Here is an 11,395-nt window from a genome sequence, read left to right on the forward strand (position 1 = left end):
AGATAGATAGATAGATAGATAGATAGATAGATAGATAGATAGATAGATAGATAGATAGATAGATAGATAGATAGATAGATAGATAGATAGATAGACACCCTTTACAGAAATGATTTCTTACCGTGATACCTCTGGCCGTGCACACAAGCCAAATATTTCTCTGTTTCATAAACATTCAGACTTCCTCTTATCCCAAACAATCATGTTTTCCCATCTTCACACCTCATCTTTACATAAAAAACATAAAATTTTATTTTCATCGATCTAGCATGAAAATAATCCATAAAGGAAAACCCACAGATCAGCCGTGTCAGCTGGTGCCTGTAGCAAACAGGAGATGTTTTCTCAGTGAGGATAGATTGGTTCATGGCGCAGCTTTAAAACTGCCTGTGGATGTTTTCGTAAGCCTAAACTCACTGAGTGATGACTTCATTTGCTCAGCTCTCTGGTATCTCTTTAATCTGAGAAATGATTGCATCATCAACAATAAACTCCGTTTAATTTCAAGTTTCGGATTGATGCGATAAGATGGCACTTCATTAAGAGATATCCTAATGATTTCAAGACAGCTGAAACACTTCCCTGCAAAAGTCCTCATAAGACTTTTGATATTTTATCACATTACAACAACAAACTTGTATTTTGTGGGGATTTTATGTTACCACATACTTTAGTGTGTATTATATTCCTAAATTAGCAACAAGTTGAGTTGCAGTGGGTCCTTGTTATTGTATTTCAACAGCCTTTTGTTCAGGCCTTGATCCATGGTCAAAGTGTACACTTTGCATATAAATTTCTGTTGGAGATGACAAAGGACAACAAAGCAATCAGGAGAATTGTTAATGAAATTACAGCGTCTCTTATCTCTGGTCGTGATTGTGGCACTTGTTCCGTCTATTGCTGCTGCTTTCTGTCAAAGGGAGATAGTGCTGCTGTTTTACCGGCTTGAAATTTGAAATACAAAATAATTTCTATTCAATTATCCAACTATTAGATGTACCACTGCTCCTACAAGTTGTGCAGCAACAGAAATAAGAATTGTTTATTCCTTTTATAGAAGTAATCGTCTCTTTTCTGCTACTTCTGTCTACAGGGGCCACTAAAGACATGGGAAAAATGCTTGGTGGAGAGGAGGAGAAGGACCCTGATGCTCAGAAGAAAGAGGAGGAGAGGCAAGAAGCACTGAGGCAACAAGAAGAGGAGAGGAAGGCGAAATATGCAAGGATGGAGGCAGAGAGAGAAAACATCCGACAGGGCATCAGGGACAAGGTCAGAAAATACATCTGGACATTTTCCATATGTTTTTGGTCAAAATGTGAAACAAAGAGCTTAAAATTACAATTCCATACCAAAAAGTAAAAGCAAGAAATAATAAAACAGAAGAGATTTTCTCAATCATTTTTGTTTCAGTTCAATAAATTTGTCATTCATCTCCTTCATCTGTGAATTTAAATTAGCTACAGGTATTTTTTGCCTCCATCTCTGCTCATAATTTACTGCCACAGATTTTTGCATCCAAGGCTCTGCAAACGCATAGATGGGTGATTTTTTCTAGGGAGAATAAAAACATGTTTTCCATCCCATCTCCTGCTGAAACTGACAAGCAAGAACTTGCAAGAGAAAAAGAAACAACAGTTGATTTAACCTGTCTGCAGGACATTTGGCAGCCTCCTCGCAGTTACACTGTGTGGGGCTGATGTCCAGTCAAAAATAATAAATTACCAAAATTATCTCAGAAAGCTGAGCCTGCCGGGGATGATAGCTCCAGCAGTTACAGTTTAATCCTGTAAAAAGCCTTTCATCTGCTCTGTTGTTCACTAATCTTAAGTTATTGTGCAGAGATCTGGAGCAATAAACTGCAATTTAAGCGTTAATAATACTAGAAAATAACAATAAGAGTAATACATAAAGTGGAATATTTAGAAAACACTAACACACTTTCTGTAAAATCTAAAGTTTTCAAATTAATTGACTCTTTACAAAGCCATAAATAACTGAAAAACATTCAAAAATTGTTTGACAAACAAGCAAATTAATAAGTTAAGAGTTTTGCCATTTTGCAAATATACATGTAATATATGTATATATATTACATATATATACATATACATATATTATATATGTATATATACATATATATATATATATATATGTTTGTAATACATGTAATATATGTATATATATATTACATGTACATATAGATACATGTAATATATATACATATATTATATACATAATCTGATAAATATCAGATTATGTAGGTGGATAAAGAATAAAGAGTGGGAATATTGATTTAAGTTTACACTACTACCCACTTAAATATCCAAAGCAAAAGTTTTGACATTATGCTTCATAATGATTTTTTTTTTACATATTGAAAAAACAGTAAATAAACAAATATTTAATAAAATAAAATTCCTTCAAGCTGTAGTTTCTTATTTAGATGTAAAAATTTGATAAAATTATTCAATTTTAATAAAGTCTGTATATTTTAAGAGCAGATGAGATACATTGTCTTATAAAAAGTATTCTTTGCTTTTAAACTTTTGTCACATTACATTTGCACAAATTTTAATCAGATTTTGTGTCACAACAACACAAAGAAGTTGAAGGAAAAGGTAACAAATAAAAATCTGAAATTACGGCTACATTTAGTTTTAATCTCAAATCTAGTCCATGGTGTCATTTAAAAGATACAAAATGCTGTGAACAGACTAAAGTTAATTTTTTTTCTGATTTCCTGCTACCTTCATATTTGGCTGTTAACTAATACTGCATATCAGCCTGAACACGCTTTCCCCAGCATGAAGCATAATGGTGGCGTCATGCTGCGGGAACACTTTTCTTCAGCGGCGACTGGGAATCTGGCCAAAACTGATGGGAAACTGATAAATAACGAAAAAATACTGAGAGAAAACCGCAAAAGATTTTAGTCAGGACAAAAAATTTAAACATTCAGCTGCAACGATACGCTTCAGCTCAAAAGGTATTCAGATGTTCAGTAGAAAAATTGTAGAAAGACCTGAAAACTGAAATTTAGTCTTTCTTTTTCCATCCAGTATGATTGAGCCTTTTTTTTATTTTATTTTTGCAAAGAATGAAAAGCAAATACTTCCATCTCTGGGTTGCTAGTAAACACAGAAAGTGGTTTTGCAGCAGGACTGAATGAAAAAGAATACAACCCCTTTCACATTTCCATTTTTTTTAAAAGAATCTGAAAACCATGTTTCCTTTTCCTTCCACTTCACAATTATGCTCTACTTACATCTGGTCTATTATTTAAAAATACTAACAATCAGATGGAACCATTTCTTTATCTCAAGGTTGCACACTTTGTATGTTGTTTTTTGCTTTAAAATCCCTTTAATTTTTTCCCCTTTCTAATAAGCAAAGGAGTTTTGGGAATTATGTTGGTAGCTAAAAAAGTCAAATAAACCTCAGCTTTTTGTATTTCTCTGAAATCTAAATTAGTTTAATTTAATTTGATTTTTATTCCATTCACTCAATACGAATAGTTGACGTCACAACTAAAATAAGTAGTGAATGAAAAGGAGCAGAAAGAAGAATAAACTTTCGCCTCCTAATCATGTATAAACAAAAGTATTTCAAATACACAAAAAATAAACATCAGCTTATTCAACACCACATCACCCCATCATAATAATTTCAAAACTTACTATAAATTCCTTCACAGCACAAGATTATTAGTTTAAATTTTGTTATCTATGCATAAAAGTGAAGTTAGAACATTAAAGGCTTTAAAAACACAGAAAAAATGCAAAGACTTTCTTGTATTTCTTTACATCTACGATTAATATTGAATTAATCTCTACAGGTGTTTCACGCTTCTGGTAAAATATTACTCTTGACACTGCTAATAATGCATTAAATGTTTGACAGGAAGACTCTTTGAAGAGTTGGAGAACCTCCTCTGAACTCCACAGCGTAGACAGGGAAGGGGGAAACAAGATGAGAGATAAAGTGAGGCTTGACAGCGAGTCTTTGGGAGTGTTTGACTTTATTCTGCGGAGAGGCGCTGACTGAGCGTGACGGTCTGATGCAAGAGCCTTTTGTTGCTTTGGAATAAGCCTGAGAGCAAGCGAGAGACAACAAGACAGAATGGAGGAGGTCGAGTTAAAGCAGCATGAGGGAAAAGTAAAGAGAAGATCTCCAGCAGATATATCAATAACAATTGCTTCAGTGGCCTTTCGCTGTTAGAAACAGTTCCCAATTCTATATGTTGAATCTCGTTTTCAAAACTTTTTTGGTCAAAGTACTGGGGCAGAAGGAATGGCTACCAGTGGTTTTAGCTGTCAAGTTGTCAACATAACATAAATCTTAAATGTATGTGTGATATACACTGCTCAAAAAAAAATAAAGGGAACACTTAAACAACACAATATAACTCCAAGTAAATCAAACTTCTGTGAAATCAAACTGTCCACTTAGGAAGCAACACTGATTGACAACGGGGACCCTCGTCGGGTCAATCAGTGTTGCTTCCTAAGTGGACAGTTTGATTTCACAGAAGTTTGATTTACTTGGAGTTATATTGTGTTGTTTAAATGTACCCTTTATTTTTTTGAGCAATATATAAAATAAAAAGGGACGCAGTGCTTTGCTACACTACGACAAGAGAACAAGGTCAGGAAAAAGCATTTAGAAACAGAAAATATAGTGAGGGAGAGGGTATGTCATGCTTGACTTTAACAGCCGTAACATGAGGAATTTGGTTTGTTTCGGTTCAGTTAAAAATAATAATAATAATAATAAAAAAACACCAACGCTGACAGATCGTCAGCAGAGCTTCACGAGCTCATTCTAGCATCTTGAATTAGCTACTAGCAGCGTTAGCTAATCTACCAAAACGAGCACTTATTAATAATCGCAAAATAGATATCAAGCCTAAAAACATAAAATTGTAACGGACTGAATGTTCTGTTCTTTGTGTGGGAAATGTTTGAATATTGTTGTTTTTTTGGTGCCGAATCCTGAAACAAAGGGGCGTTGTTGTCAGTTGCTACGGCAACGAGTCTGCGTAGCACAGCCGACACAGAGAGCAAGAAAAAAAAAAGTTGTTCTTTAACTGTTTTTCTGCGCTATTTTTATCTGTGCTGTGGTGCACTGCTCTGAATCAATCAAACTTACATCTCCCGGTTTCACTTAGTTAACGTTATTATTCTCCCGGGGCAGCGCGGGCGGCTATGGACGGCATGGAAAAGAGTAGCCCTCTAGCTTTGTGCGCATGCGCAAATTTTCCGGATGTAAACAATAACATGCAACGGGTCCATAGCCTCCATGTGTTAACTTTAAATGTAGCTGCTGCTACTAAGTACAGATTTATTTTCCTCAAACCCATATCCACAGCTCATGATTTGGTTATTTATATTATATCTAAGATTTCATCATTAATTAGGCATATTTAAAAGAAAAATAAAGACTTAAAGTAAAGAAAAAAAAACTCTGCTGGAAGTAGCTATCGGAAAACAAGTACACAAGTCGGTAACAATGTCTAGAGCAGTGGTTCTTAACGTTTTTTGGGGTACCGAACCCCCCAGTTTCATATGCGCATTCACCGAACCCTTCTTAGTCCCCCCCCCCTCCCGACACGTATTCTGATTTAGTAATGTAATTATATTAGCTGTGTTACCACCCCCACGCCACTAGAGGCAGTAGCAACCCCGAAAAGATGCGACTAAGGAGCAGATTTAGTAAAAAAAAAAAAAAGGTAAAAACGGTGAGTTTTGCTGAAAGACACAAGCTCAAATCCATGCTGAGAGTGGAGCTCCTTCAATCAGGGCTCCTCCGCAGCTCTGATTGGCTAAGCAATGTAACGTGATCCTCTGGCGCAAGTGATGGCAAAGCGGGGCGTCATCACGACTTTACACAAGTGTGTCTTTACCTCCGCGGCAGAGGCTCCAGCGAACCCCTGGGGTTCGATCGAACCCAGGTTAAGAACCACTGGAGAGCATTAAGTGACCCTAACAAAGAGTAGATGGAATAACAAAACCTACTTAAGTTATTCAGTACCACATAGGCACCAACTGGAAATAGCTGATAGTTGTTTTTGTTTGTTAGAGTAGTGGTTATAATCCCTGACATTTTCATAAACCGTCTAGCAAAAATAAAAGCCACAATGTGTACAAATGCAATTTTCGGACAATAAAAAACAGATAAATCAATATGTGACATTCAACCTCTTTTATGAGTATTCTTTAAAATATGTAACAATACAAAGTGGTGAACTACACATTACACATTTTCAATTACAAAAAACCAAAAGACATGAACAAAAGCCAGTTCTTTAAAGACAAATGTTATTAAAATCTGGCCTGCTGCGTTGTTTTTCCTTTCTTGTTCCTGCAGTATGGCATCAAAAAGAAGGAGGAGAAGGAAGCCGAGGCGGCCGCTGCCATGGAGCAGGCCTCAGAGGGCAGCCTTACCCGCCCTAAAAAGGCCGTCCCCACCGGCTGCGGCGATGAAGAGGAAGAGGAGAGCATCGTGGATACTGTCATGAAATTCATCCCAGCCCCTCTGATGGATATGTTCAATAAAAAGTAACAGGGTTTCGCTTGGAAATATGGTTAACTTCTTACAAAATCCTTCTAATTAATGCTGTACCAGCCTCTCCCACTCCAACCTGCCGTCACACTCTTCTTCACACTTGTCCAATCCCATCAAACCAAATACTAAGTGTCCTGGAATTACGCAGTGTGCCATGATTTTGTCTTTCAGCTGAACTAGCCAATCTCAGACAGTGATTCATACGTTTAATATCATGACAAGAGAATCAGTTTTCCTGTTTTAAAAATTACAAAAACACCTACATATATCGCTTTATTTAACATCTTTTCAATCCATTTCTCAGAATAAGTCCAAACATTGCCGACAGCCACTTTTTTGTTTGTAAATAGCCTAAATAATATAAAAGAGTACTATATATGAGTGAAATATGATATATAACAAGATTACTAAGAGTATAAGCCATATTTTTAACTTTTAGGGAATTATCCAAATCATATCAAATTTAATAAGACTTTTCATTTTCCTTTTACGTTCCTGCTAATTTTTGATACATAGTGTACAGAGATACATGCATTTTTTATTGGTTCTTCGTTGTGGCCATTCACCTTTAAATTGATCATTATGTGAACGTGAAATATGAATTTAAATGTGTAAAAACAAAGTCAAGTAAGTTTGTGAAGTGAAGGAATTTATTTCTATTGAGACAAATTTGTTTATTTTGTATGCATGCATTTATTACCTACGAGGCGACGTGCATACACTGATTTCATTTGTAGTCATGAAAGAGAAGATGTTGGTATTTCAGGCAATAAATAATTCAATTAAAACATTTCATTCAGCTTCACTGTACATCAGGAGATAACTGACTTGTTCAAAAATGTTCTTCCATGGAGAAACATTTTCTCTGTATGTAAAACTTGTTTTGAAACAGGAGGGTAAAATTATATGAATTCAAAAAGTTCACTGGTTATTCTATATTTGATTGTGGCTTAGAAAACTCTGTTTTGTGTTTGCCAGTGTTATTTAGCCTTTTGAATCAAGACGTGTTAAAATTTCACCTGGCTGGTTAATTTGAAGCTGTGTGTAATATCTCTGTGTTTTCTTATTTTATTTCAATGTAAAAAAAAAAAAAAAGAATAGAAACTTCACAAACACAACTACGTTGTGTAGACACTATATGTGAACAGACAGTGACAATAGTGCAATATATTGTTCAAAATGAAGTTGTCCTGTGTCTGTTGGTTTGACAAACGGGAGTGAAGTCCCAAATCAGCAATAACAGACAATCTTCATTGTTTTGTGTTTTAAAGTTACCCCTAAATGTGCTAGTCGATGTTAACGGCACACGCGTGTCAACATACTGTAACAGTAAAAGTTTTGTAGGTCAGACACATTTAATTAAAGAGGGAAGGTGGGACAATTTGCTTCATGTCATAAAAGTGTTTTAATCACATGAGCGTTCATCAGCTGGAATTCACAAACCGTCCACTGTCATGAGGAAGGCTAACACAATGAGAGATGATTCACAAAGCTTCAAGGAAAAATATTTAACGTTATGACAGATTCTGGTCTGGTGTGCTGGGAAATAGCTGCACAAATTCAAATACCTGTACAAATTCTTCTTTTATGCCTTTGTTTTTAATTTTACTTCATTCCAGAGTGTCTTGTTGAACATTCCAGAAATTTCTGACATTCCACCAGATTTATGCTGGTAATCCACCTACTTAATTACAGATAATTGCAGTAGGCCTCAGTCAACGCCTTCTTTGCCTTTCAAACCTTAAACTATTTGTGCTTTTATAAGTCAAAAATTGAAGATTGACTCCAATCTACAGTTAAACAGATGAGATGTGTGCCAATGCCAACTAAAGGGTAATTTTAGCTGCCATGTACAGAAAAGTCCAAAATCAAATTTCTGTAATCATCAATGTGCTTTTGAAAACAGTAACTTAGATATTGTGGTAGATTTTTTTACTAAATGTTTTGTGATCCACTTGGGCACAGTAGGTGTAGTTGTAACTGAGGTTTTAAAAACCACACATTTTGCCTCGATGTTGCAGAACTTGTGTATTCCTGTTCCTTCTATAAGGGATTTAGTTTTTGTTTTCTGTTTTGTAAACTGTATACTTATTTGAAATACAGTATAACACACAACACTGGTGTAATGCCACCCACAGAGCACATTTATTTAACGTCTTGTGACTTCACTGCATTTGTAAACTGCCAGCCGATGTTGCAACATTACGTTAGCAGTCAACCATCTGATAGTTGTTGCCATGTTAGGGAGCAGTTATTTAATTATACCAAAGAATAGTGATGTTGATAGCAGATTTAGTAAAAGAGCTTTCATTTTTGTTTTAGTAAATTCTCAGGTATTATAGCTTGATGTTTGATTAGTAGACGTTAACTACAGCTGTTGTTGAATTAGCGTCAATAAAGACATTAGTTTCATTGCTAACACTTTAGCTTGTCAACAGCTACTATTAGTTTTGAATACATTCAGCTAAATAGTAGTTTGGCTACCTAAAATACTGCTAAGCAGTGATATAAAAATAAAAAAAAGAAGTCATATTTAATATGTTTGTTTAAAACTGATGGATTTTGATGGCACAAAAAGTTTCACGGCTAGCTAGAAACTAGGTTTAGCTGGCTAGACAGCTTGTTTAGCAAGCTAGGTTTAGCTTGTTGGTTAAACCTAGGTTTAGCTAAGCTTATCTAAATTATGTTTAGCTAGCTAGCTAGCAAAACCTAGCTTTATTTATAGCAAGCACGTTGATCTATTATAACATTTGATTTTTAAGTTTAACTCAAGAAAATATTTTAAAAGCTACAATTCCTGCCTTGAATAAATTCCCAAGCAACAAAACTTAAACTGACGAGTTTATTTGCTAGCAACTTAGCTTTAAACTTTTTGTTTTGTTGTGAACAATAAACCAAGTTTTTATTGTTGGTCTAATGGTATTTTATTAACATAAATTCATGTGTTTAATAAAGTAGTTTCATTTCTGGTATCCTACTTTATTGATGGCAAGCCAGTTAACACATAGTAACTTTAATTTAATAAAATCTTTAGCCCAGGAATATTTTATAAAGTTTATTTACTGCCTTAAATCAAGCAGTTCTGTCATTTGTAACATTTTGATTGATGGAAAATAAGTACATAGACGGTTAACTATGATTTTTGAATGTTTTGCCCGGCTAAATAGCTACAAATCCTGCCCTTGTTAAAGCCCTGGCTAATAGTGAGAAACTGCCTGGTCTAAAAAAGAAAGTTACAATTATTGCCTAGTTCTTTGTTAGCTAGTTTAGCTAGATGCTACACCAACATCTAATTAAACTAGCAAAGATATTTTGTCATATCTTCTAAAAGTTTAGAAAATATTCTTTTATTTTAGAATATCTTCAATCCCAGATTTGTTAGAAACTTCAATCACTGCCTTAAAATGAACAGTCTGATTGCTAGTTACCTGGTTTTCTTACTGCTAGCAACTTAGGCCACGGTGACATTTAATTTTATCACGTTTGGTCTTAAAATATTTTAAAAAGCTATAATTACTGCCCTTGTGAATGATGCCAAGCAACACCATCTTAGCTAAAAATCATGTGTATTCAAAAGTATTTTTCAAATTAACGAAACCCAATCACTGTCTGCATCTAATATTCCACCAAATACAGTCATAAACATTTTTATCATTATCTTATAAATAGAAAATTGATTGCTCTCCTGCTGCCCAAACAAACTGCCCAAGCCCTGGGGGAACTCAATACGTTGCCATTTTGTGAATCTTGAGTCAAAAGCCCACAACAGTTGAAAGTCACCTATTTATGTCACTCATGCACTCATTAGTAGGTTTTAAAAACTGCCTGAATATGAATAACATGGCTTCTAGAAGAATAATCCTTTGATGTGACTTGAATGTAACTGTCTGACGTTTCTCTCTTCTTGCATCTGTCTTTTCTCTGTTCTGTATGTGCTGAGGAGATGCTATTTCTGGTGCCGTTTTTTCTCCCTGTCCGTTGTCAGTCCTGTTTTCTGTCCTCTGGTGGCTGGTATTCTGAGTAAAAGAAAAAACAAGAAATATGTTTATTTGCTGCATTATTTTGTACTGCAAAAATCTCCTCACCTTTCTCCAGGCCCCTTCTTCTCTGTATCCTCCTTATGTGTTGACAAAAAGTGTATGCATGCTTTCGGTGTGCGACGTAGGCAAGGTTGTGGATATAAACGTTTCGTGTCCTCTCTGTGTTTCAAAGCGCCACCTGTTAGCCTCACTGCATGCCGTTTTAGACAAATATTTCAATATGTAACTTTCCTGCAAAAAGTGGAATCACCGCACACTGAGAATAAAGTGATTTCATATAATTTTTTATAGTCTTGTGTTTCTGCATTCAAACTGTTAAACAGCACACTGCAAAAACACAAAATCTTACCACATAATTTTGGTCTACAAATACTTCAGTGCACTTGAAATAAGAGAAAACTAACTTGGAAGCAGTTTTTCAGCAAGATATGAGAGGTTGTTTTAGGTGAATAATTTCTTAATATTGATGAAAATGCAGACATTTTCCCCATAATTTTCCAATGGAACAAGTAGTTTCAATATTAAGGAGTTATTGACTTTAAACAAGCTCACATTTCTTGTGGAAAAGTAAATTTTTCTCTTACTTCAACCAGACCAAAATGTCTCAGTAAGATGTTGTGTTTTTACAGTGTTTGGTTTTGGAGCCACTGGTATTTCTGCTTTCTGGTAAAAATCACTCTATATTTCTGAGAGTAGGACTTAGCCTTACAGCTGTGGACCATCCCATTGCATGACGATCAGCACAACCTTTAGTGTAAACCACATGTAAATGTGTCTGTCAGTAAATCCTG

At 35.1% G+C, this 11,395-nt stretch overlaps 1 protein-coding gene across 1 annotated transcript in view; it reads left to right on the top strand.

The window, feature by feature from the left end:
- cplx1 (complexin 1) overlaps positions 1–10,885 on the top strand; it is a 57,251-nt gene extending 46,366 nt beyond the window's left edge. The window contains exons 3-4 of the mRNA XM_008421168.2: positions 1,094–1,269; positions 6,367–10,885. Of these exons, the coding sequence (XP_008419390.1) occupies positions 1,094–1,269; positions 6,367–6,561 (371 nt within the window). The 3' untranslated portion in view covers positions 6,562–10,885. The remainder of the gene's footprint in view (positions 1–1,093; positions 1,270–6,366) is intronic.
- The last annotated feature ends 510 nt before the right edge of the window (positions 10,886–11,395 follow it).

Source organism: Poecilia reticulata, linkage group LG10 (assembly GCF_000633615.1).
Source record: "Poecilia reticulata strain Guanapo linkage group LG10, Guppy_female_1.0+MT, whole genome shotgun sequence".
In the NCBI taxonomy this organism is placed as follows: domain Eukaryota; kingdom Metazoa; phylum Chordata; class Actinopteri; order Cyprinodontiformes; family Poeciliidae; genus Poecilia; species Poecilia reticulata.